General features: G+C 58.5%; 1 protein-coding gene across 1 annotated transcript; it reads left to right on the top strand.

The window, feature by feature from the left end:
* The first annotated feature begins 135 nt into the window (after positions 1-135).
* On the top strand, positions 136-16,238 carry LOC142051041 (adenylate cyclase type 10-like). The gene is made up of 25 exons (XM_075080254.1): positions 136-287; positions 495-652; positions 956-1,060; positions 2,217-2,255; positions 2,896-3,039; positions 3,800-4,005; positions 4,442-4,535; positions 4,859-4,947; positions 5,348-5,542; positions 5,659-5,780; positions 6,414-6,490; positions 6,798-6,987; positions 7,921-7,973; positions 8,547-8,700; positions 9,417-9,609; positions 9,819-9,905; positions 10,220-10,503; positions 11,121-11,414; positions 11,821-11,996; positions 12,645-12,899; positions 13,602-13,937; positions 14,657-14,871; positions 15,270-15,377; positions 15,538-15,716; positions 16,043-16,238. Exons 1-25 carry the CDS (start codon positions 136-138, stop codon positions 16,236-16,238), a joined length of 4,101 nt encoding a protein of 1,366 aa, XP_074936355.1.
* Positions 16,239-26,228: the final 9,990 nt, after the last annotated feature.

The raw sequence follows: 26,228 nt of genomic DNA, 5'->3' as shown, positions 1-26,228 counted from the left end.
GCAGGCTGCTGTCCGTCGCAGGCGCTGTGCGGATGGAGGGAAGGGAGAGCTGGAGGGCTCCCGTGTCCGAGGTGGGACACCTTGGGGCTTGAGGAGGGAGTAAGGGAGCAAGAAAGGAGCCAGCCTACTGGGAAGATGGCGACAGGCTGCGTAGCTGCCGGGGAAAGGACCAGTGCTAGCAACGAGCTGTGCGTGCGGAGGCAGCTGGTCCTGGGGAAGGGGGGAAGCAGCTGCAAATTCAGCAACAGGTCGCTGAAGCGCCTCCCTTCGGCACTGTCCTCAGAGAAGTGGGGTGGCGCTGGCTGCCTGGGAGGCAGCGTGTGTCACTGTGGCTCAGCAGGCGATGACATAGGGAGGATGTCACTGTCAGGCGATTGTGACCACCGCTGTGGGTGCAGAGGGTCAGTCGTCCCGCGCAGAGGCTCCAGGCTCAGTGTGCAACTCGCACTGAGCGGCGAGGTCCTCATCCTCCTGAGGTACCCCGTGTGCCACAGGGTGCTGATGATGGCTTCTGCCTGGGAGAGGAAATACCACCACTCAGACCTGGAGAAAGCAGCAGCTTTCCTCCCCGGTCTCCTTGCTGAGGACTCCCTTCAGAGCAACTGTTACTCTCAGCCTATCGACGGAGTGCTGCTCTTTGCGGATATATCAGGTGGGGCGAGCAGGGAGGAGCAACCACGGCCGCGAGCCCTTTTGGGACACAGCAGGCCCTTTGGAGCCCTGCCCCTGCCCCTCATACAGAGGGGCCATCTTGTCACTGCTGCACTCTTCTGCTGAGATGCCCAAAGAGAGCGGGATGCCTTATCTTGGGTGGTCAACCACTGCTGCCAGCAGCACTGAGCTGGGGCATGGGAAGGTGTGACCTACAGGCTCTCAGGCCGGGCAGCGTGGAACTGGCTGGCAGGTCCTTTGGCCCACAAGGGCGTTTCCTGATTTCTGGGTGTTCCTGTTGCAGCTTTCACTACGTTGACAGAGAAATTCATACAGAGGAGCGGCACGGAGAGGGGCACTGATGAGCTGGTGCAAACCCTCAACTGCTACCTGTGTGACATTTTGGAGGGTAAGAGCCATGCTGCAGGACTGCCTGGCATCAGGTCATGAGGCCGCTGCCGGAGGGTGGAGGCAGGCAGGCTGGGCAGCCGGGTCCTGCCTCCTTGGAAGGCTCCGGGCTGTCTGTGGCCCAGAGGATCAGTGAGAGCAGCCAGGGTCTTGTGGAGGGTCAGGAGCAGCTCAGGTCCTCTGTGCTCCCCGCTGTGGCCGAGGAGGCACCTGCTTTCTCAGCAGCCCCCTCTGCGCCTGTGGCGTGAACGCCTGGCTCAGTGACGTGTTAGGGCCCAGAGCAGGCTGAGGGCATCCAGCAAGTGCCAGCGTGCGAGCGACTGGAGGATGCTGGCACTGGCGTCCGCGTTTGTGCGCGTGTCCGTGTGCGCGCACGAGCATGTGGGGGTGTGTGAGAGACCCTCACAAGCCCCTTTCCGCAGGGGACATCTTGACCCTTCTGAGCTGACTGTGAGCACATTGCGGCCACCCCTTTGGCAGCACTTGTAGAGTAAAAGCAAGAGTGTGGTCAAAGATGCTGAAGGCTCTGGAGCATCTCTCCTACAAGGAAGGGCTGAGAGAGCTGGGACTGTTTAGCCTAGAGAAGAGAAGGCTCGGGGGGGATCTTGGGAATGTGTCTAAAACCTGAGGGAGGGTGCAAAGAGGACAGAGCCAGGCTCTTTCCAGTGGTGCCCAGTGTCAGGACCAGAGGGCACGCCACGGGCACGCCCTGAAACACAGGAGGTTTCCCTCTGTACATCAGGAAACACTTTTTGACTGTGAGGATGAGTGGGCGCTGGCACAGGTTGCCCAGGGAGGCTGTGGAGTCTCCCTGCTCAGAGCTATTCAGAAGCGATCTAGCCGCTGTCCTGGGCAGCTGGCTCTGTGCAGCCCTGCTTGAGCAGCGGGGTTGGACCAGGTGGACCGCAGAGGCTCCTTCTGGCCTCCAGCCTTCCCAGCTTTGGAGGCGTCCCGAGGCCCTGCCTCCCTGCGTGCTGCGCGGGTACCAGGGCTGTGGCCACTGTGAGGCGGGGAGGCAGGCCGGAGTGGTGCTTTCCTGAGCTGTGCCCCACGGGGCGCCCGCGCCCAGGTGCTCCTGTCCCGGCAGAGGGGCTTGCTCTGTGCCTTCTGCAAGAAGGTGGCCACATGACTCCTCCTTTCCTTCCCTCTGTCCACAGAGGTGCTGACTTTTGGTGGAGACATCTTGAAGTTTGCCGGTATGTACTTTGGACAACGATGCCCACGTGTACGGGTCTGCAGCATTTAGCTGTTGTGGCGGCCGTTTGCCGTGCTCTCCTTCGCAAGAGGCTCTGTGCAGCACCTTGAGCCAGCTTTCTGGCCATGCACGCACGCCCCCCGCAGTGCCCTTTCTCCAGGCTCCTCTTTCTTTCCCCCCGGGGCTGCCTTGGCTTTGGCCAAGGGCTGTGGCTCCCCTCACTCGGTCCCCTCTTGCGGGGCCCTGTGCTGCGGGCGGGGGCAAGGAAGCACGCACATATAAAGCACATATATAAAGCTATAAAGCAGAGCCAAAGGTGTGTGTCGGGGTGCTGGTGAGGGGCAGGGAGGCCCTGGTGATGGCAGAGCTTGGGCTGCCGGGCTGCGAGGGGAGGAGGAGTCCCTGACGTGCTGCAGCTGCAGAGGAGCGCTCGGGGCAGGGGGTGCTGCTGCTGCCGTCTGGCTGCTGCTGTGGCTGGCCCGGGAGAGGAGAGGTGTCCCGGTGCCCAGGGTGTGGTCCTCCCGGGCAACGCCCTGCCACGAGCCCATCTTCCTCAGCACGTCGGCCCGCTTATGCCACCGAGTGGAGTGTGGGGAGAGGCAGGTCTCGGCAGAGCCTTCACTTTCCCTCGCTTTCCCCAGGGGATGCTGTGCTGGTGCTGTGGAGAACATCGCACCGGGAGCTGGCTAAGACCATCAGCCTGGTGCTGCAATGTAGCCGGCAGATCCAGAAGAAGTATGGGAGTCGTGACACGCCCGTGGGTCAGAAGGTCCGACTGAAGATAGGTACGGGCGCTGTGCCAGGCGCAGATGCGTGGCACTCTCACGCGCCACAGGGTGCTTCTCCCGGGCAGGGAATGCGGGGATCCCTGCTGGGGCCAGTGCCAAAGGAAAGCATCTCCTGTGAGCATTCAAGGGGCCAGCGGTAGTCGGAGCAGGGACGGGAGACCAGGACTGCTGGTCTTGCATGCATTTCCAGACGCAGAGGAAGCTTAAGCCTAAGGCAGAGCGGGTGTCAGATCAAGTATTAGGGTCTTTGCATGTCTGCTTTAGCGCGGGTGTCTGCGGGAGGTAGTTACCCTTTCCTTTTTTCAGGCGGGGGCAGCTTTGCATCCTTTCCCTGCTGGATTCTCCCCTGCCTTTCACAAAGAGCAAAAGGGAACTGCTTTGCTCACGGCTGGGAGAAGGGCTTTTGCAGGCTGTTAGGTTTTCTCCAGCAGACAGCTACAGCCTACCTGCGTGTAAACGCAGCAGGTGGTGATCAAGCCCGCTGGTTTGCTGGGCTTCTGGGGCAGGCAGGCAGCTGGGTAAGATGCCCGGCACTCTCAACGCCTTGCCAATGCCAAATTTGTTTGTCTATTTCTGGACACCTGTTTCATGGAGCCGTGTCAGTATCCCCCGAGGAGGACGGAGGATGTCCTCCCCCTCCATAATGGCCGCCTCCCCGCTGGGCTTCAGATTAGGTTCTGAACAGCTGAGATGCTGGGGAGCGCAGAGCTCAAAATGTTCTCCGTGTCAGTTTGCTTCTCCCGCTCTCTCTCCCCAGGGATCTCTGCAGCGCCCATGAGCCTTGTGGTTTTTGGAGACAGGGATTGGCGGTACTTCTGTATCTGTGGCCAGGCCCTGCATGAAGTTTGTGAGGCCCATGAGCTTGCAGACCCAGGTGATGTTGTCCTCTCGGCCACCTCCTGGGAGCTCTGTGAGCAGCACCGGCTCAGGACCAAGCATCTTGCATGCAAAAGAGCTGTGAAGGTAGGTGGATGGGACGGCGTCTCGAGCCATTGTGAGGACCTGGGGCCTGGACATGAAGGAGGGAGGTGTCAGAAGGCTGAGGCGCCGAGCGTGGGGAGAATTGTAGCAGTGAACATGGGCAGGCAGCTGAAGGTGTTGTCCCTCCATCTCAGGGGTAACTGTGTGCTGGGCTTGCTTGGTTTGAGGGGTCGGGAGGCACTGGCAGGCTTTTGGCCCCACCAGCAATGTCCTGTGTGGGTCACGGAGCTGTTGCTGACAGCTGGGGGATGCTTGGGTGATGCCTGCCCAGCTCCGGTGCTTCTGAGGAAGCACTGCTGTCCCATCCAGCCAGGTGGGCTTGTTCTCCCCTTTTCTGGGCAGTGACGGTGAGGGCAGGCTCTGTCCCCTGGAGTCCTGGGGCGGCCAGTGGCAGTTCTCTGATTCTGTGTGTCTTCAGGTTACGGGCATGGATCAGATGTCTCGGTCAGAACGCCAAGAAGCGTTGCGCAAGCTTGTACGACACCCATTGAGCCACCGCTTGGAAGGGGAAGGTGCGTGCCAACTTCACCTTGTTCTGTGATTGCCTGCAAAGGTGGGGCCTGGCTGCTTCAGGGGCCAGAGGGGAACCACCCCAGCCCTCTTCCCCCTTTCAGTTAGCGCCCCTGCTTTTGTCCCTCCTGTGCATCAGCTGGGGCAGTCGCTGCTGCCGCTGCCGCCTCCTCCTTCCAGGGGACAGCTCTGCCCTGAGTGTCAGCAGGTGGCAACATGAGCAAAGGCAGAAGACTCTTTCTCCCCCGTTTCCAGTGCCAGCCCCTGCTTTCCAACACCTCCTAGTGCCATCCTTCGAGCGACCACCTGCGTTTTCTCTCCTCAGGGGCCATGAGGCCTACTCGTGTCTTGTCCAACCGTCCTAAATTGGTGGAGATGTTTCGGAAGTACATACCAGAAGCTGCTCTCAGGAAGGTACGTCCAGGCCACCACTGCTGGGGCTGCATTTTTGGCGGGCAGAAAAGAGGTGCATTGCACAGATGGAGTTCTCAGGAGAAGAGAAAACCAAAGAAAATGCACCCTGAGACAAGAACATGGGCAAACTGAGCCAAGGGGCACCCGGGCTGCACCAGTGCGTGCCTTGTCCTCCTTTGTGTGCCTTGTCCTCCTTTGTCATTTGTGTTATGGTTCGGTACCTGCCTGCCGCAGGCTGGTGAAGCCTGCCCGCCATGTGCACGGAGAGGAGGATTTCCCCCCTTCCTCCAGTAGTACCGGCAGGCTATTGCCGGTACGCCTGCTCTCCCTCGGCATCTGGTGTGGGCAGTAAGCCCGTGGGAGAGCAGGCTGGTGAAGCCCGTGTGCTCTTGTCTTCCAGCTTGACGACAGACTGCCGCTGGACCTCTTCTCTGAGCTACGGCCAGTCACCAGCCTCTTTGTCCACCTGCAGTTGTCTGCAGATATCATCAGCACAGCAGAAGTCTTTGAGTTCCTCCACAGTGCCAGCAGGATGTTGCTAGAAATCCTCTCTCCTCACAAGGGCGAAGTCAACAAAGTCCTCCTGTGCGATAAAGTGAGTGTGTGCGTGAGCAATCGCCTCCCCGCAGCCCGAGAGGGTGGTCGGTGAGCAAGAGGGGGTGATTCCCTCTGAGGCATTGTAGCAAGATGTGCCGCTTCTGTCCTTGGCAGGGCTGCACGTTCCTCTGTGTGTTTGGACTCATTGGAGAAAAGCTGCCCTACAAGAGCCTGCACGCCTTGCAGAGCGCTGTTCAGATCTTCAACTCCTTCTCGACGATGTTTGGGGGAAAAAAGTGAGCATGTGGCAGGGGGCGTGGGTGTGCCGGGTGCCTAGGACAGTGCAAGGGGGCTTACCCGAAAGAGATGTGCCTTCTAGCTTGCCCTCCCTCGTCCCTGGCAGGAAGGAAGCAGTGCCCTGAGAGGTGGCAGGCGAGCCATGGCTGAGGCCCATGGCAGCCAGGCAGAGCCCCTCCAAGCACACCGTGCTAGCCCTCGCACCGGAACGAGCCCTCACGAGGGCGAGAGGCTCTTCAGTGCCAGAGACAGGCCCTTCCGAGCAACTGGCCCATGAACAGGGCTGGGGCCCAACCACCTGATCTCAAGTTTCTGTCACCGCAGGTGGTGACGCTGTGGGCGCCTTCTTCCCTCCCTCTTTGCTCACGAGAGGGCCGTGGCCTTCTGCCGGTCGCATCTCAGGGAAAGAGGCCTCAGGGGAAGTGTCCAAAACTCTGCCCATGTCCCTTGTCCCTTGCAACGCACGTATATTGCGTCCCTGAGCTCTCCAGGCCCCCAAGGCCCGCGCTGGCAGGGCAGGATGGCAGGTGGCCCAGGCTAGGGCCGAGGGGAGGTGCGGGAGGGGATGAAGCTGGGCGGGCAGGACTGTGCGTGGGGCGCTGCTGAAGCTGCGCTGTTTCCCTGTGTGCCAGGGCAGTGTCCGTTGCCGTTACCAGCGGGATGGTGTTCTGCGGCATCACCGGCCACCCTCTGAGGAATGAATACACAGGTAGGAGGCGTGTGCCTGAGGCGCGGAAGGTTGGCCTGGGCCTGCTTAAGCACAGCAGTCTGGAAGAGGAAGGCGGGCTGGGAGAGGGCTTGCCCAGCAGCCACTCAGGAACGGCCCAGGCGGTGCTGGTCCTGGCCCGGGGTGGGAGAACGGGCTCCATGGCCGATTGTTCCCCTGGGTTCTGCTGACCCCGCTGTGGCGTTGGCCTGTGCCAGAGGGGAGGCAGCCCTTGGCGTGGCAGGGCGCCGCGGGGCTGGTGGCACAGGTACATCAACGCGTGCTCTCTCTCTGTCTCTCTCCCTGGCAGTCCTTGGCCAGAAGGTGAATTTGGCAGCCCGGATGATGGTGCGCTACCCTGGGCTGGTGTCCTGTGATGCAGCGACTTATGCCGCCTCTCGGCTGCCCCCTTACTACTTCAAGGAGCTGCCAGAGAGAAAAATGAAAGGCATTATCCGTCCTGGCACTATCTATCAATATGTGGGAGTCACCAAGGCGAGGTGAGTGTCCTCTGAGAGGGCTGGATGAAGGGACGGTGGCACCAAGGGTGCAGCCTCGGCGAGAAAGAGGAGTTGTGCAGCGAGAGACCAAGCTGGTCTGCCTTCCCAGTTGCTGAGATGGTCAGAAGCCCTGGCGTGGGAGGCTTTTTGCCCCTCTCCCGTGCTGCCTCCTGCTGCTGAGAGAGCGGGAGTGAAGCCACAGGGATTGGGAAGATTCTTCTGTCTGGGTAGATGCAAGGTGGCCTTGCAGGCTCTGCCCAAATGGCTTTCGACTGTGCTTTCCGTGCTGTGCTTGCTCCACCATGTGCCCTGGTAATGCTGACCCAAGGAGTTTTTTGTCCCAGCTGCTTCCGAGCAGGAAGCTTTGGGCCAGTCTGGTTCCCATGGGGAAAGGTGGACCATTGGGACACTCTTCCTCATGTCTTCCTGCTGAAATCTCAGCTCTTCCTCTGGGCCAGGATTTGCCCTTCTCTTTGGGTGACGGTTTGAATGTTAACATTGCCATCTCTTTGAACTACAGGAAGACTTGAGGCAAAGGTGCCAGGTACTTGGCATCCCAACCCGTTCAGGGACACAAGTCCTCCTTTCCAAGACACTTGTTTTTCTTGGCCAACGTGGTAAAGCTGTCTGCTAGGCAACAGCACACCCTGGCTTCTTTCACGTGTCTCCGAGTTCTCTGGGTTTGGCCCATGGTGATGAACTCTCGATACGTTCTCCCACCCTGCTGCGGTCGTTGGGCTTCTTTATGCTTGAAGCTGTCCTAGCGTGCAGCTTGAACTTTGGCTGGGGGAGCGTGCAGGGGGTGACACGCTGCTCAAAAGAAAAGCCGGTACCCGAGGAACACGTCCTGCCCCTCCACGCCAGGCTGCTTCTCTATGTCCCCTGGCTTCTCCCCACCTCATTGACTTGTGTTTTCTTTTCCCCTGCTTCTAGCATACTTGACATGAGTCTCACCAAGGAGAGGTCAGAGTACGCTCCCTTGCTGGGTAGGTGGAGAACGCCGTGCTCTTCTGAACGCCACTTTCTTCCCCTTGGTAGCGCTTAGTGCCACGCTGGGTAGGGAGAAGCTTTTGCCAGGGATGGTGCTGCCTGCAGCGACCCTAAGGCAGTGCTGCCTGGTTCGTCCCTATTTGTTTGATATCTCTGGGGTGGAAAGCAGGGTGAGGTGCCTGGTGCTCCCCGCCGTGCTCCAGACCTGGTAGGAAGGTTCCTTTCTACTATGGAGCTGCTCAAGCCCGGGGGCTAAGCTGATCCTTGTCTTTGGGTTCAGGAGAGAGGTTTCCTTCTGCCAGACTGACGGAGAGTGTTTGTGGGTTCTCGCCCTTGTACTCCTCAGAGTTCCTTTCCTGGCAGCATCTGGGTGTAGATACGGAAACATCAGGACGCTCGGGATGCCTTTAATCGCTTGGTGCCTTGATGGAAGGAGGCCTGGGTGTAGGCAGGCTGTCATGTTATATGTGGTGGTGGGGAGGGAAACTGCGGTGGAGGGTGGCAGCAAAAGGGACGTCTCTTTGCTTTTCAGCACCCCCAGCAGCTCGTTTCCTTGTGTGTCTTCACAGGTCGGGAGAAGGAGATTGACCTTTTTGTCAGCTGCTTGAAAGCCTATAAGGATTTTGGGCAAAGCCACATCCTGGCATTTGAGGGCACGATGGGCTCCGGAAAGAGCCACTTACTTGCTGAACTGGCCTCTTTAGGCCAGGCTGCTGGCCACAGGTACAGGTTTTTGACCTGTAGCTTTGGGACACTGCCCCTGCCCATCCCCTGACAACCGTGGAACACTCCAGCCCCTCTGCCAGTGCGTTTGGCTCTTGGACTGCAGAGGCCTGAAAAAGCCTCCTGGAGACACTCCTTAGGAGCTCCTGCGTGCCCTGCTCCCACCTCTGCCTCTTTGGGGAGTTGGAGGCGGCTTCTTGAGCCACAGCCTTTCCTCCTTCACCTCTGGGCCAGGCACGGATAGTCGGGAAGAGCCCAGGCTCAGTGCTTTGCATCTGGCTCCAGACGCAACAGACAGCAGGGTGGCCAGCTCAGAAGCTCTGCTTGCCCTCTACCTGTTTCCCAGAAGGAGCACTGGGGCAGAAAAGCCTTCCTGTGCTCTGGGAGGCAGAGTACTAAGGTCTGGAGCCCAAAGGCAAACTCACCACTTGCTCCATCCTTGCCTCTGAGCCCTGTGAGTTCCTGTGCAGGGGGGAAGTAGCGAGACCTGGGCTGGCGCTGCCGAGACACAGGGTCCGGACCTGGCTCTGCCAGTGGCTTGGCACCAGCTGCCCCTGTGTGCCCTTTCTCGTACGAGGAGTGAAAAGCGCGGGCTTCTCTGGGAAGCACTTTGAGATGGGTGGCTGAAGAGCCCCCTGCAAGGGCATCTCCACCCCTTTGGTCTTAGAAGGCTCGGGCTGTTGGGGATCTCAGTCCCTTTTGCTTTTGCACGGCAGGGTAGTTGCGATGGAACTGCTAGAGGTCAACGTGAGGCAGTCCTTCTCTGCCCTCCGTAAGCTGATGGCCAAAGCCCTGGGCCTCCAGGACTGTGAACTGCGCAGTGACAAGGAGCGCGTGTTGCAGGCAAAGCTCGAAGGGATAATCGAAGAGAGCAGCTATTGCCTCCTCAACGGCATTTTCTTTGTCGAGGTGAGAGCGAGAGGCCTGCCAGAGACCCTGGGCAGAGGGCCTCTGCTTTAGGCTCCAGGTGAAGCCCCACTGTGGCTTCTTGGCCCTGTGCTGGGGAGAGGGAGGGTGCTGAGGCCAGCAGAGGTGGTTTGCTCTGCGGTCTTGCTTGGTGGGGAGGTGTGCCTAGCCCCGGAGTGACCTTTCTCCCTGACTCTGCTTTTCCTGGCCAGTTTCCCGTTTCGGACAAGGTTCGCAAGATGTGTGAACCTCAAAGGCTAATGGAATTGCACTCGACGTGGGCAAAAGTGCTAGAGAAGGTGAGCATTTCTCCTTCCGTCCTCCTGGTCAGAGAAGGAAAACAACCCCGCCCTCCCATAAAGCAATGTTCCCTGGAGGAAGAACGACGTCTTCCGCATTCCCTTGCCCAAGCTCCCTCCTTCTGCGGAGCAAGCAACATTAGGCGTGACCTTAAAGTCTCAACGGAATTACGAGCCAGTCAGCATCTGAGCAGGGAACGGGTTGGGGAGAGACTTCCGAGAATCCTCTCAAGAGACAGAGGGTAAATCTCCTCCCCTGGAAGGCACTTGAAAATGCACCGGATTCCCCTCAGAACAACCTGGCTTTTTTTCAGGTCATGGGAGGAGAATTTGGCATATTTGTCATCGACAATGCCCATTTCATCGACCCTGCCTCCTGGAGTATCGTGTCACCCGTGCTCCAAAACGTCTCCAGCTTCATGGTCATGAGCTTAGCCCCGGGCTATGTGAGAACAGAGGCCTTCTGCAAAGCCGCAGGAGACAGCGCAATGTCCCAGAACATCACCTATTGTCATCTGGACAAGCTGAAATCTTCAGCTGTGGTGCAGAAAGTCTGCCAGGACCTCGGAGTGGTCAGCATCTCCAGGGATCTAGCGAGGTAAGTGGGAGGCAGGGGAGCTCTTCCTGAGGGCTTGAACCGATGCAGAGCATGGGAGGGCATCAACGCCCCAGGAAAGGCAGCGCAGGGCGGCTAGAAGCATCACTGGCTCCCGTGAGTACTGGGCCCACGGGGGTTGCATGTTATGCCTCGCCCTGGCAGGTGTGAGCTGAGAGCGGGCAACTCCCCAGACACAGAGCGTGGGAGGTGTCATCCCTTCGCTGTTGCGCAGGGAGGAAGGGAGGAAGAGTGCCGAGGCCAAGCGTGTCTGGGGTGCGAAACGGCCTTGGTCTAGGTGGCCGGGCTGTGGGGGAGATTCCCTGGGGCAGAGGTCCGTCCTGCTGCCAGGGAGGATCTAGGCTCCCGAGGAGAGGAAAGGCAGGGCTCGCTGCTCCGTGCTTTGGGCATTGTCCGCCTCTCTTTTGGCGTGGACTTCAGCCAAGGCTGGAGGTTCAGGGGGGCCCAAAAGGCCAAGCCAGCGCCCCTTTCAAAAGTGAGGTGTGGCTGTGACGGAGATGCTGGCTACTCTGTTATGCCCGAGGGAGTCGCGGCCCCCCTGAACGGTGTTCCACCTTACTTTCCTTGTGCTGCTCATTGCTGGGTCTGCCCCTGTCCAGGTTCCTGATCCAAAGAAGCTTGGGGATCCCGTATTACTGCGAGGAGCTGCTGCGCTGCCTTCGTCGCAACGACATGCTCTTGTTCCACACCCGGAGGCGGGGTGAAAAAGCAGAGGGCAGCTGGGAGAGCCTGGTCGGTAAGCACCTTTGCTGCCGACTAGCGCGTTGCTGTGGCGCATTCTCTGCGGCACGGTCTTGCCCCGTCATTCCCCCGTGGATCTGGGCAGAGTCACATCTTGCAGCAGTGCAGAACTTGGCCTGGCAGAGGCGTGGGCTCCTGCGTGCCTTACCGTTGTGAGCCAAAGCAGGGGCTAGCGACTTCTGGTGGCTTGGAGGGGCCTAAATTCCTGGGGCAGGAGTTGGGTGCTAAAATGCGGGGGAAATTGTTCCGGAGCACATTTGATCCTGGTGTTTCTTAGGCATTCTAATGGGCCCGTCATTTACCTTGGCCATAGGGCAGCTCCCTTGAGAACAAATCCCAGCTTGAGGTGAGGGACAGGCCCAGGAATCTTGAATCCAAAACCATAAAATCCCCACAAGGGTGCCGGTCACAGAAGAAAAGGATGGTAATAGAAGTTTCCCAATTTCCCTGGCTGTGGAGACTGTTTGGGAAAGCTGGTGTGAAGGCAGAACATCTTTGGGAGGGCTCTACATTCACAGAATCATTATAGAATCAGTAAGGTTGAAAAACACCTCTAAGATCGTCAAGTCCAACTGTCAGCCCAACACCTCCTAAACCATGTCCCGAAAGACGCGCTTGCAGTGGAAACTGTCTTGCAGCAACGTCGAGCTCCAGCGCAGGGAGTGATGGCAGGGTCTGCACCATCAGACCGGACGTGAACCTGGAGAACACCGTGCTGCCCGTCACCTTGAAAGGTGAGGGTCCGAGCGCCGCTCTGGCGGCTCGCAGCTGTGCTGGGGCCCCTTCGCGGGGCATCAGCTAGAGGGAGGCTAGGCATCTGTGTGCTGCAGAGTCACCCTCTCAGCTTGGGAACTGTCGATGAGTGTCCCTCCTCTCTAGCCACCCCCATTTGTATGATCCTGGAAGAAATGTCACGCTAAAGCATTCCTGCTGTAAAGCGGTTTTGTCCAAAAAGAACAGGAAGAAATGGAAAAGAAAGGAGTAGTATCGTCTGGCCACGTTCAGACAATCGTTGTGTGGAGCTCCGAGTCCACCTCTGGGCTGGGGAAAGTTCTCTGTTCTCTGTGCGCACTGTAGGGCAAAAACCTACTCCAGACCTGGTAGGGCGCATCATGGGCTGCATGGACCTGCTGGGTCCTGCCCTCCTCACCCTTGGTGGGGGAGCGTGCGTTTGAGCGTCTCGCTTTTCCCCAGGCCTTGTGGCCGGTGGCTGCAGCAGGAGCGGAGCCATTTTGAAGACGCCTGCCCTGGGTTGCGATTGCCCAGCAGGTGCAGTCCCAAGGAGAGGAGGCCAACATCTACCCCGTTTCCTGTGTTGAAACTCTCCAGCCTGAGCATGGGGAAGAGGCGAGAGAGAGAGATGTGTTGCTTCTTTCTGGCAGAGATTGCGCTGTCTCAGCTGGACCAGCTAAAGCCGCTGAAGCAGACCGTTTTGAAGTATGCGGCTGTCATCGGGCCCGTGTTTACCACCCAGCTGCTCTTGCACGTCCTTCCGGCTGACATGAGGCACAAGGTGAATTGTGTGTTGACCATGCTGGTGAAGGACAACATCCTTAAGTGGCTGAAAAACACAGAGGTGCCAGAAGATGTCCAAGATCCTACCAAGAGGCCAGGCACCTCTGTGCAGGCGGAGAGCGGTAAGTGGTAGCAGTGAGGTGGACAAGGGAGCTCCCAGCTGTGTCCTGATGGGCTCCCCCGGGCATGGTGCGCTCCCCCCCTGCCCCCGCCCCCGGTGATGGCTGGGTGGAGCTCAGGCAGGCATGGCTGTTCAGGAGGGGTTGTGCAAAGATCTTACGAGCCGATCTCAAAGCACACGAGCTTTGTGGTGGAGGGGAGTTCCCACCAGCCGTCCCAAGTGCCTCTGCTCCGCGGCCTCCAGGCGCTGCTTATAGCGCAGGCATAGGAGGGCTTGTGGAACCCCTGACATCCTCTGCGGGCCGCCTGCAGCGTCCAGACCAAAGATGGCCTCCAGAGAGCCCCGGGCCCTTTGACAGGCTTTCACTCAGCTTTGATTCCCCTGTGGAGCAGGGCGGGAAGCTCAGGAGGCTGGGGACTGCCTTGCCAAGAGCAGGGAGAAAGCGCGGGCCAGGGCTCGCTTTGGCTGGCAGCAACATCCCCAGCTGCTGCCTGGAGCGCAGCTGAGCACTGTGTCCCCAGGGCCGTGCTAGCGTCAAGCAAGGCAAGGTGGGCCCTTCCACCCCGTGCTGCAAGGCTCGGTGTGCAGCAGTGCAGGTTTGCTGCCGAGGGTGCGCCCCAAGGCGTGACTTTGGTGTCCCGGCTGGGATGGCCCTGAGCCTTGGCCCCAGCTGGGGCTGATGCAAAGGCCCTTTGCCTTGCAGATGTGGAGACGCCCGCTCTGAGGATGACCGTGGTGCAGCAGTCTGGCGCTCTGGCCTTCCGTGTCGTGCTGCTGCAGGAGGCTGCCTACCAGCTGTGGCCCAAGAGACAGCGGGTCGCCTTGCACCGCACGTGTGCCGCCTTCCTGGAGCGGCACGCGCACAAATGCAAGAGCTGCGGCCAAGGAGAGTTTGTTGCCTTCCACCGCTTCGCCGTCACCAGCACCCAGGATGGAGGGAGGTGCCAGGGCTCTGCTGACCAGGGCGACTCACGCAGCTGGGAGACCTTGGTGCTTGCAGGAGAGCAGCTGAAGAGGGATAGGACCCACGCCACTGAGGGTATGCTGTGCGCCGTGCTCCACAGCCCGGGCCCTCCAGGAGCCCAGGGGTGTGTGCTGGGGATCGGGTGGGAGTAGATCTGCTAGGGACAAGCCCAGGAGGTGAGGATGACCACTGCAGGCTTTCCTCAGTGTGTTGGGACCCTTGCAAGGATCCTTGCAAGCCCCGCTGGGAGAGGGAGAGCAGCTCCTACCCCGGCGTACGCGAGGAGGTGTCTAACCCCCTGTGTTCTCGCCAGATGCTGAAGATGCACTGCGGCGGCAGCAGCAGGCTTTCATGGGGGAGGATTTTGGGTGAGCAGACCAGGTTTTGGTTATTTTTGAAGCCAGTGAGCACAGGGTCTCCACAGGAGGCAAAGGAAACTCGGGAATCTGGCTGCCGGTTGTGACTGTAGCTTAGGGAAGAGGCTGTCTGTGGGGTGGGAGCTGGGAGGAGATGGCCATGGAGATGAGAGAGTGCTTGAGGAAGCCCATGGGCTCAGGGCAATGGTCACACGTCACCGGAGCAGCCCTTGCTTTCCAGTTCCTACCGAGCAGCGCTGGCAAAATCTGCAGGGGAGGAGCACCTGCATGAGTCACGCCTGCCCGTGGCCTCACGCTCTGCTTTGAACAAAGGGCTTTTTCTGTCGTCTGTGTGGGGAGAAAGACCACTCTAAGTGATGCCTGTGTATTCTTTGCTCTCTTCTTCCCCTGGGAACCGTCCTCTGACTAGTGTGGCAGGGCGGCCTGTGGCAAAGAGCGAACAGACAACTGAGGTGCCCAGCAAGGCCGATGGGAAGGACAGCGGCGCATGCTCCTGTGAGTGCAAAGCCATCGTGGAATCGGTGCTGGTGCCTTTGGCTCGCCACTACATGGCAATGGGCGATGCTGCCAGAGCCTTCTACTACCTTCTGGAGTGTGCGGCTGCCTACCTGCATGTCTCCAACAGCGACATGGTGAGTTGCCCTGCTTGCCAGCACCCTCTGTGCACGGAGTCCTCTCAGTCGCCTGGCTCTGGGCAGGACAACTTCCCCGTTGCAACAGGGCATGCCTCTGTGGGGCCTCAGAAGGGAAACGCTGGGCTCAGACCCTGACTTCTTCCCCTGCTTTGCCTCTTCTGCGGCAAGAGGCACAGGGCACTGTGCCCTTAGGACAAGGGGCGTTAGCAGGGAGGCGGTCTGAAGGATCAGTGGTGCCTGCGCTCTGAGCCAGTGTGACTGTGTTTGAGCGGGCATCACCGAGGGGGAGGAACAGGCCCTCTTAAGACAGACGCCAGAGGCAAGGGGGAAGGGCAAGGCTGGCTGTGGGCTCTGCACCCACGCTCACCTGCTGCTCTCTGTGTGCTTGCACAAAGGCCCTCGTGAAGCTGAATGAAGCGGAGGTCCTGAGGAACTCCGTAGACAAGAAAGCGAATGTGATAGCCCGCTTTGAAGAGGCCACCTTCTTCAGCCTCAAAGGGGAGGTAAAGAGACGGAGAGGTCCGGCGGGATCTCCGGGGGGACAGAGCTGGACGCCTTCCCCAGTTGCAGGGGATGTCCCTGGGGCATCTGCAGCCACTGGCAGATTCCTGCAGTCTCTTGGGCCACTGGTCCCCATCGGGACGTTTCCCTTTTCCCTTGCAGGTCTGCTATCGTATGGGACGCATGGAGCTGGCAAAGAAAATGATCCTGGAGGCTTTGAGCCTGCTCAAAAGGAAGTTCCCCCGGACCACCGTTGGAGCCTTGGTCAAGTCTCAGGTGGAAAAGTTGCAGTGTGCCGCTTACGTTGCCAGAAGAGCAGCCTCCCTTCCGCAGGAGGCCCGGTAAGAAGCAGAAGTGAGAAGCCAGGGGAGGAAGAGCCATTTCCCACCTGGTCCCAAGCATCCAGGCCCAGAGCTGCTTGAGCCCAGTCTTGAGGCCACACCTAACCTGAGGCCGTAGTGCCAACACGCCCTCTCAAGCGGTCAGCTTCCCCCGGCGGCACATCTTTGTTTGCTGCCTTCTGCTCCAGCAGCCCTCCTTCCATCAGCCCCCTTTCCTCCGAGGAGGTGTAACCGGCTTGTCCACCGCCCTGCTCTCCCCCCGCCCTGGTCGCTTTAGCACTGTACAGCTAGAGCCTCTGGGCCCATCACTTTCTCTTGTGTGGCAGGAGGAAGAGGCTAGCCTGGCTGCTGCAGCAGAGCTGCTGCCTTTCCTTACTGGAGCAGCTCTTCAGCCTGGAGGGCACTTCCAGCAGGCAGACGTTCTCCCGCCTGGCAGCGCGCATGAAGGCCAACACGGACAGGGCAGCGGACTCCTGTCGGGCAGCAGATGCCCACCGCAGGGGTGGAGATGAACTAATCTAATTAAATACCTCTTTTATCATGACCTTTGCTGTCGGGCCTTTCTTTCCTAGGCACTGGGGAAAAATGTGGGGACATAGCACGCAGGTAGGTCATATGTCCCCTCCGCCGTCCCTTCCAGCTGGCAGCACTCCTTCTAGTGGCAGAATTCCTTTGGCTTGTCCCCTCCGGCTGCCTGCCAATGGCTTTGGCGTGAGAAGGGTTTGCATCTGGAGGTTCCCTGCGCTTCACGCTGAGGCCCCTCTCGGTTTGTGGCAGACTTCAGAATTGTGGGCACGGCTACAGGTGTGCTCACTGAGATGGGCCGGAGTTTGCTGGCGGATTGCAGCTCGCTTAGGGAACTGCAGAATGGCAGGGGCTTCAGTCACCTGCAGGAGCTCTGCATATGCAGCTTTGCCCCTGGCACATCCTGAGCACAGAATTCCCGTGGCCACCACAGGAACGAGGACTCTTCATAACCTTTACCACACAACAACCAAATTTCCCCACCAAAGGTTCTTCATGTTCTTCACGTTCAAAAGTGAACCACTTCTTTGTGGTGTAGAAAAACTCCCTGAGGCAACGGAGAGTTACAACTACATTCGATTGCAAATCACTTTGGTAGACACAGATTCAAGGTGTGACATGATCCTTCTGAACCTTTACTTTCCCTGTTCCCAGCTTACTTAGATTTAAGAAATAAGACTTACAAAACGATGTCATTTTTTCACAAACATAAGTAACTCACAGGCTATACGCTTACGTCAGCACACAGCTTGCCTTTCCACCTCAAACTCTGAGATTTATCAGGTTGATCGGCAAACTAACACAGTGGAGCACCAACCCAACTCGTCTCTTTAGGCATCACCACCACACAAACGCTCGCTGCCAGTAATCCCACTGCAGCACTACAGACAAGCAAATCCCCACCTGGATTCTAGCAAGTCAAACCAAATCACGTTCTGGAAAGCTGAGTAATAAGGAAGTATTTATTTGTTGCATATTCTAAGGTGATAAAAATAGAGTGAATCTTGACGTTCCATTAAGTTAAGGTGACTCTTGTCTACGCTCAGATAAGGAGCCGAGGGGACAGGACTTCGTTTGAGTTTTGGGTTAGAGACGACAGGAAAAATTAGTGACATTGCACAGTGTATCCCATCTGCACAGGCACCATATTCAATTAGCAGAGATTGAAGGACTTCAGGCTGAAAGTCAATCTGTTAACCACCTCCCAGACCACTCAGTGAAGGCTGTTTTTTCCTACCCAAAGTCCAGAGAAAAGTGTGTTCTGCTCTAAAGTCACCGGCTTGCTAGTCCGAGACCGACGCCAGACTCTGCCTCCTCCCAGCGCTGCTCCACGCCAGCACAGCTCCGTCCTGCCGGCACTGGTGGCGGTTGGCTCCAACGGTCCGACCCCAACGGAAACTGGGCGGGGAGTCTCTCCAGTATGGCTCTGTGAGTCTTGCACTGGGGAGCCCAGAGCTGGACACAGCACAGGGGAAGGGTCACCTCCCTCCATCTCCTGCTGATGCCTTGCCTACTGCAGCCCAGGACTCAGTTAGCCGCCTGTGCCCCAGGAGCACTTTGCCGGCTCCAAACTGGTCAGCTGGGGGTCCACCATGTCCCCAGGAGTCTGCACAGCTGCTTTCCAGCTGGGTGTCCCCCAGCGTGTACTGGTGCAAGGGCTTGTTCCTTCCCAGGTGCGGGACTTTGCCCTTCCCCGGGGTGAGCTGCATGAGGGTCCTGTCAGCCCCTTTCTCCAGCCTCTCAGGGCCCCTCTGGTCGGCAGCACGACCCGCCGGCGCATGGGCCTCTCCTCCCACTTCTGTGCCACCTGCAAGCTGTCCGAGGGTACACTCTGCCCCATCAGCCAGATCACTGCATGTGAGCAGGGCTCACATAGTGCAGCGCAGGGCTTGCAGACGTGCACTTCGATATGGCATAACTTCTCACAGCAGGTTCAGAAATTTATTCAGTCTATTTTTTTGTTCTATATACAGCGCTTCCCCTTTTGCTTCCTGCAGGCTACTAAAAGCTGTTCAAACTGTCCCATTTTTCATTTGAACGTCACATCTCTTCACAGCGCTGGTGTTATGTGTCACACCGGGTCAGGTTGTACTCTCACATAGACGGTTAGACAGGGGGTAGCCTAGATTTAAAACCACCCTCCTGGGCACTGTCTCGCACACACTGGGGACCCCGGCAGGCTCTCTGGGGTGCCGCCTTTCCCGCAGTGCCGACTCTTGTGGCCGCTGCCTGTCCTTCCCTGCAGTGCTGCCTGCACCCACCTGCTGCGGCTGTCCTTGGGAAGGGCACTGGAGCTGAGAGAGGCCTTGGGAGAGGCAGAGGGGGAAGCTCTTCTCCAGAGACTTGCCAGCAACTCTGCAGAGCATCCCTTTTCCAGCCCATGAGACGCTCTGTGTGACAATGGAAGGTGCCCGTTGGTCCAAGGGATGAGGCTCTGCAGGGCTCCCATCAGGGTCCTTTGACGTGCCCATCCTCCAGCCCCCCCTCCAGGGGCTGGGGGCTCTCATCTACGTCCGCAGGCAATGTCTCAGCTGCCCAGGGATGTTGAAAACAGGGAAAGACATCGGCTGTTTATGTGAATAGCATGTCCCTTCTCCCCAGGGAAGGCGGTCTGCACCTGGAGATTGTGTGTAAATATTCACGATGCTGTTAATGCTCTTTTAAATATACTCTTTTAATGCTCTTTTGAAACAGCAGTGTTGTGTTGCGCACCAGGTTTTCGAAAGCATGCCAGATTTCCCTATTTACAGTCGATGGGCATTCTCCTCAAGAGCACCAGCTCGGCTTTTGGCAGCCTGACCTCACGGTGCTCTTCAGTTTGCCAGCCAGGAACAAGTCAACCCGCTACTGAACGAGCAACGTTTTCAAGGAGTGCCATATTTCAAAGTCCTACATTCTACCTAGAAAGGCCCAAGGTTTGCACCCATGACTGGGTGAGGAGCTTGACAGCCAGCCACGGATATTGCAGGGACTTGATTTCCACGCTGTTATTGGAGGAATCTATGAACACGCTGCGCTTATGAATCTAGGGAGTGAAGGTGTGTTTATGTTTCACCAGTAAACATCCAGCCCTGCTCATCTGGAAAGGCAGAAAAGGACCGGGCTGTGTTCGTGTTTATCTAAGCAGTGGTTGCGTATACATGGGTGCTGGCAAAGGCATTGCTCCGACTGTGCCCATCTCTTTTGCCGGTCACATTAATTGTGTAAGTCTGCGCGTGTGTTGGTGTGTCTGGCTCTTTGGAAAGCAGCGCAAGTCTCTCGGACACACACACGGCAACAGCAGCGGCCACATCCATCAGGCTGGGATAGGACGAGCCTCCTGGGTGCGATAGTCCACCTGATTGGGCTCTAGCAGACCTGGAAGGAGAAATCCCTTGTGTTCACAAGTCTGCTGCATCTGGCTGCTCCATCACAGAGTGGGGAAGGAAACGCAAAGAAACTCTGCAGCAGAGATCACAGGGGTGGACAGAGGGGCAGCGCTGGCCAGGCTGTGAAAGTCCCCCTCCCGAGGTGACAAGTGGGGTGGGGTGTTCCAGGGGAGCAGTGCTTAGGGGCGGGGTGGCACCCCATGGGCGTGGCTGGGTGGGTGGGGAGGGCGCACTGTGAGGTCACAGACCCCGCTGTGCCGTGCCATGATATATTGTGCTGTGCCGCGGGTACAGCTTGGCCAGTGCCGGCAGCAGCAGCGGTAGCAGCAGCAGCAGCGGTAGCAGCAGCAGCCGCAGCAGCAGCAGCACGGTGCAGGCACGGGGGACCATGGCCCCCACGTGCCTCCTTATTATTCTCCTATTGGTGGCCCTGCAAGCCGGGGACACCCAGGCTGCTCCATGGCAAGCATGGGGATTAGGTAGGTGGGCAGGCGAGGGCTGGCATGCAGCCCTGGGCAGCGTGGAGCAGCGCCCAGCGCACATTGGGGTGGTAGCGGGGCCGGGACCATGGTGGGGCAAGGCTGGGAGAGCAGCAGGGCTGGGCTGAGCCAGGGGAGCCATGGCCGGCTCCAGGGGCAAGTGGGAGGCAGTTGTGCTGCGGGGAGGCGCAGGGGGCCGCGGCCACTGCAGGGGGATTTTCCAGGTGAATGGTGGGGCCGGGAGCAGTGCCGTGGGGTGAGAAAGCATCCCTAGAGCTGGCCCTGTGCCACCCAGTCCCGCTGCAGCCTTCCCGCAGCCTGCACGTCGGCACCAGCGCTGCACAGCAGAGCAAGGCAGTAGCCTTCGGGAGCGCTTCTATGCCGGGCTGGTGACAGCTGTGCCCGGGGCCGTGGCTCTGCCGCTCCCCAGCTGGGTCCAGCTTTCAGCCTCGGGGATGTCTGTCCTGGGGAGACGTCCGCTCAGGAAGACGGGAGCATTCCTGCTCTAGCCCTGCAGTGCTCTCCTTGGCAAACCCAGGTCCCCGACACACAGCCCCAGCCCTCAGCCCGGGGGAACAGATGGGGCAGTGGTGGGGCACTCCCACTGCCCAGCAGGCCCTTCTCCACGAGATGTGCAAATGACCATTTTTTCCCTCCAGTGCTTCCACGTGGGCCTTTTTTGTGCACAGTAGAGATCTCCCAGTAAGAAATCCCCAAGGGGCCGTATGTCCATCCGGTGCTTGAGGCGTGTGGCACGCGGCCTGGAAACAGTATTTTGAGAGCTTCCAGGTGCCAGCCAACAGGCCACTCAGGCCCCTCTGCGGCTTTGGAAATCTCCACCCGTGTCATTACCTGACCCCCCTCCAGTCACTGCAGGTCACTGGGAAAGAAGTCGATCACAACAGCTAATGGAAATGTGCTTGATTACAGCCGTGCCTCCAGGCCATGGTCTCCAGGCGCCTCAGGCAGATGTTCTCTGGGAGCCTCAGGATGATCCCACAGGTATGTCACTTCAAGGAATGTGCATTTAGGGTTGAAGATGCTGTTCATGTGAAATTTTACTCAACAATTTCTTGGCCAATGCTCAGACACGCAGAAGAGCAGAGAGGGCACGGCTCGGGCTCGGTGATGTGCCCTGGGATACTCTGCCCTGCGAAGGTGTCTTTGACAGCCCCTCCGAGCCTCTGCTGCTCCCAGTGGCTGCTGCAAAGCCCGCGGGCTCTCTGGGCTTGAGTTCAGAGCTGGTGTGAGCTCCAAGGAATCCTTTCTCCCGAAAGCTCCATGCATGGTGTGCATGAGGATGCGCAGGCACTTTGGGGTCGCTGAGACCGGCAGACCCTGCCGGGGCTGCAGGAATGCCTGGCAAGGATGGGAGCCTGCTCCAGCCGGCTCCGTTGTCCTCCTTGATGTCTGAGGTCTCTCAGTGACACCTCACGGTCAGGGGCAGGTGAGAGCTGCACACCCAGCTTGAGGCCGGACAGCTAACTTGAAGGCAGCTAAAATGAGGGGCTGTGACTTCAGCCTTGGGTGGTTTAGCTGTCTGTTTCCAGCTGTGTTTTAGAAAACTTGGCTCTGGTTTTCCTCTTGTTTTGGGGGACCGTGGGCTCTTTGCTGCCACTTGTGAAAGTGCCCAGAACATGGTTGCAAGAGCTTGGGGTTCAGCCCGCCGTCTGTGTCTGTTGCCCTTACCGTGTGATGGAGTTGGCATGATGGGACGTGCTTCTCCAAAGGGCTCTTTCCCCAGCGGAACTGGGTGCAGCATCTTCCTGTCCTCTCTGAACAAAGTCATTTACCATCATCTTGAAGTCTGCCGAAAACGAACTAAGTGCAAACAAGAAGATGCCATGCAATCTCCTAGGCTCTCAGTAGGTCAGCTTTTGCTGTCTACTGGTAAACTGGAAAGTGCCTAGTGCTTAAATTTTTCTCTGCGAATGACACATAGTTCGGACTAGAGACGAGGTGCACCCCCAAATGCCCAGGCTTTGTTTCTAAGTGTTATTAATGTATTTTGCCTCCTGAAAACACCACGCTCCTGATGAGGAACGGTTGCTTCTCATTAAAGTGACCCTCTTTCTAAAGAGATGGACCGTGAGACTGTGGGGAAGGAGGCGCTTCAGGAAGGAGGCGGTCACGCGGTGCCAGTCTCTGATGAAAAAACAGCAGCAATTCAATCAACAGGCATGCCAAGTACTTGCTGCCCCCCAGTCATCCAGGGTCACATATCAAAAGCGCTGGGCGTCTGCAGGCTCCTCCCCTGGTGCCGCTACTGCACATTGGGTCGGCAGCCAAACCCTTAGTACAGAGCTAGTGTTCTCAAAGAAGCCAGGAGCGGCTCTCTGAGGATGACGGTCGTCTCGGGGCTGCGGTGGTTATTGCCATCAGCGGGCCAGAGAGATGCTGGTAACCCTCTGCGGATGTGGTGGAATGCTCACCTCCCACCGCAGCCCATTCACAGGATTTTCAGACCTCTGCCATTTTGGGAGCAGGGCCACCTGAGCCACGTTCAGTAGATGATGGGAAAGACGACTCTTAATCAAATGTCCCTCCCTGAGTACCCCGAGCTTGCTGTGAGTCCCCAGAGGCCCTGGGCACAACAGAGGGGGATCCCTCCTGTGAACTGGGGTCCAAAGGGATTCGCTGCTGGGGCAGAGGGATCCTGCACCATCCTTCTGCATCCTGTGGGCCTGAGCCATGCTGAGGCTTTTCCTTTCTCTCCTTCTTGGCAGTGCTGTCCAACCCCGGGGAAGCCCACCGCACCAGGACGTATGAATTTTTTCAGAAGAGTGCAGGTACTGAGCAGTCTTGCAGGGGCCATAGGTGGGAGACAACTCCTGAGAACTGGAGGCGTGCAAGCGTGCCCACGCTGGAGAAAAGGCAAAGGGGGAGAACAAGGGTCAGGTGTCTCCTGAGAGGGCCTGACTCCATGCCCTCGGGGTGTGGGCACTGGGCTGGGGAGGGAGAGCTGGGGGTGGCGCTCCCCGATGCAGGGATGGGTTTTGTCCGTGCTGCTCAAAGGGGCGGTTGGTCAAAGAGCTGCGCTCCCCCATGTGCTCTCCATCTGGCCTCATGAGTTCTGTTCCGTGGGACAGCTTGTCCCAACGGGTCAGAGAGAGTCTCCGTGCAGCGGCACCAGCAAGCCTCGGAGAGCGAGGGTGGGCGAGCGCCAAAGAAATTGTGTGCAAATGGGAAGGGTAGCCAAGAAGGGGGAGCAAACCCATGGCACGGGGAAAACTGGGTTATGGCCATCCCGGAGTGTAGGCAGAGGTGAGAGGAGAAAGAGATGCTCCAGAGTGCATTGATTTGCAAGGGCTTTGGGACTTTCCTTGGTTTCTACTGAAACCAAGGAAACGTTGCAGCCCCAGGATGTTCACTGGTTCAGAGAAGCTAACAAAGTGAGGACAAACATCTCCTGGCAACGTCAGGCCTCCTGTGAGATTACCAGTAGCACGCAGGACACAGTAACGTGCAGAACTGTTCCTCCAGGTGTGGATGGCAAGAGAAGCTCAAGCGACACGGATCCTAAGGATTTCCAGAAGTTCTGCATAGAAGGTGCCGTGGCGGTCTTGGGGTCCATACTGCTTGGGATGTTTTTTTGTTGTCTGATCCACCTGTGGAGGAAGAGAAGACGGTGAGTCGTTGGGAGGTCTTTTGCCAAACTTCTGCATGAGATGGCTGCTATTTGCTGAGACTCATTTAGAGGCAGGGTATTCTGGAGAGCTGAGTTTTAACTGGCCTCTCAATTCGTGGGCATTCTTTTCTGTAACCCCTTCTTACTGAGACAAATGTGGGTTAAAAGGGACCCTGCTTGGACAAGAGCAGAGCCAGTGACCGACATAGGCAGAGGAAGGTCAGGAAGTAACAACAAGGCATGACGTTGCCGTAGAAAGAGAGAATTGCAATAGTGACATCTCCCCGCCAGTGAGCCTAGCGGCAGAAATCACCCTGCTAGGTGATGCTGTAAATCCCAGAGCTTGCCCTTGGCCAAGGTGTCCCAGCAGCTCAGGCTGTGGTGACAAACCTTCCCAGCTCTCAGCTTCTGGGAGCAGAGCCCCACCCGAGGGGTGCGGGGCGCCCCATTTTCTGCACAGAGCTCTCCGTGCCCACAGCTCCCACATGCAGCCGGGTTCCCAGACCCCGTGGGGCGTGCAGCTCTGCCCCACACCCTCCGGGCACCGCAGGCGTGGCAGGGCCTCAGCAGCCTCCTCTCTCCGCAGGCGCCTCGCCGCAGCTTCGAGAGCCCGGTCCGACACCAGCAGCTGCCCCTCACGCCCGGACAGCTGGACTGACCCCCCCAGCCCCTCCGAGAGCTGGACCCGATACCAGCAGCCATCACGTGTGCCTGGGAAAGCGGCCCGCCAGCCATGGGGCACCAGGGGGGAACCAGCCCCCACTGGCCCGGACAGCCGCCCGGCCTGCCTGCCTCCGCCCCCGCCGCCTCCGCCCCTGCCCGCGTGGCTGTCCAACTCGGCCAGCAAGGTGTTGCAGGAACGGCCCAGCACCCTCCAGGCCTCGCAGAAACGGAAACCACCCCGTCGCCCCCCAAGGCCATTGCTCCAGCCCTCCTGCCAGGGCCTGAGGCAGGCCCGCCAGGGTATGGATTTGGGGGGAGAGGATGAATTGGAGCGACAAATGGGCAACGACGACAAATCTGAGTTCCTTCGATGATGAGGTCACGCACCTAGCTGAACAAGGGAAGTCGGCCAATGTGATCTTTTTGGATTTCAGTAAAGCTTTTGCTACTGTCTCTCACAGTCTTCTCCTGGACAAACTGTCCAGCACAGAGCTGGATAAACACGTCATGCAGTGGGTGAGCAATGGGCTGATGGGTCGGGCTCAAAGGGTCATAGTCAATGGCTTACATCGGGCTGGCGGCCAGTCACTAGTGGGGTTGCACAGGGCTCCATCTTGGCTCTGGTACTCTTTAATCTCTTGGTAAATGCCTTGGGTGCAGGGCTTGAAGGAATACTAACTAAACTTGCTGACGACACAAAACTGGGAGGGGCTGTTGGCACTCGAGGGCAGAGAGGCCCTGTAGAGAGACCATAGAATCACAGAATCATTAGGGTTGGAAAAGACCTCTAAGATCACCAAGTCCAACCGTCAACCCGAGACTACCATATCTCCTAACACTACCATGTCTCCTGGACAGGGGCTGGAGAGCTGGGCAATCACCGACTGTATAAAGTTTAATGAGGGCAAGTGCCTGATTTTGCCCCTGGGGCATGGCAACCTGGGATATACAGACAGCCTGGGGAACGAGGGGCTGGGGAGCAGCTCTGCAGAGGGACCTGGGGGTTCTGGTCGACGGCAAGTTGAACACGAGCCAGCAGCGTGCCCTGGCAGCCCAGAGGCCCAGCCGTGCCCTGGGGGGCATCGAGCCCTGCATGGCAGCCAGTCGAGGGAGGGGATTGTCCCGCTCTGCTCCACGCTGGGGCGGCCTCACCTTAAGTGCTGTGGGCAGTTTTGGGTGCCACAGTACATTACAGATACAAAGCTACTAGAGAATGCCCAGAGGAGGGCCACAAGTTGGTGAAGGGTTTAGAGGAGAAACCACACAAGGAGCAGCTAAAGTCACTTGGTTTCTTCAGCCTGGAGAAAAGGAGACGGTCACAATCCACTGTTGGGTTGAATAATTTGGCAGAGGTTAAACCCCCTTGCTTTCCAAGCGACCTCAGCTAATTCTGGGTGGCTGGGGGCGGCTGGGCTTAACTTCTGGTTAACTCAAACGGGTCCATACAGCTCCCAGCATGGCCTGGGGCCCCACACACACCCACAGCCACTAGAAGTGGTGCCCTGGCCTGCTGTGGGGCATGGCACTACAGCTCCCAGCATGGCCTGGGGCCCCACACACACCCACAGCCACTAGAAGTGGTGCCCTGGCCTGCTGTGGGGCATGGCACTACAGCTCCCAGCATGGCCTGGGGCCCCACACACACCCACAGCCACTAGAAGTGGTGCCCTGGCCTGCTGTGGGGCATGGCACTACAGCTCCCAGCATGGCCTGGGGCCCCACACACACCCACAGCCGCTGGGGTGGTGCCCTGGCCTGCTGTGGGGCATGGCACTACAGCTCCCAGCATGGCCTGGGGCCCCACACACACCCACAGCCGCTGGGGTGGTGCCCTGGCCTGCTGTGGGGC

Source organism: Phalacrocorax aristotelis, unplaced genomic scaffold, assembly GCF_949628215.1.
Source record: "Phalacrocorax aristotelis unplaced genomic scaffold, bGulAri2.1 scaffold_85, whole genome shotgun sequence".
Lineage (NCBI taxonomy): Eukaryota > Metazoa > Chordata > Aves > Suliformes > Phalacrocoracidae > Phalacrocorax > Phalacrocorax aristotelis.
Note: the sequence above shows the minus strand (reverse complement) of the source record. Positions and strands in the feature narration are given on the sequence as shown.

Coding starts and splice junctions, on each gene's coding strand:
- LOC142051041 (XM_075080254.1), top strand. CDS start 136: ATGGCGACAGGCTGCGTAGCTGCCGGGGAAAGGACCAGTGCTAGCAAC. Junction 7,974..8,546: donor AGAGTACGCTCCCTTGCTGG/GTAGGTGGAGAA, acceptor GTGTCTTCACAG/GTCGGGAGAAGGAGATTGAC. Junction 11,997..12,644: donor GCTGCCCGTCACCTTGAAAG/GTGAGGGTCCGA, acceptor TCTTTCTGGCAG/AGATTGCGCTGTCTCAGCTG.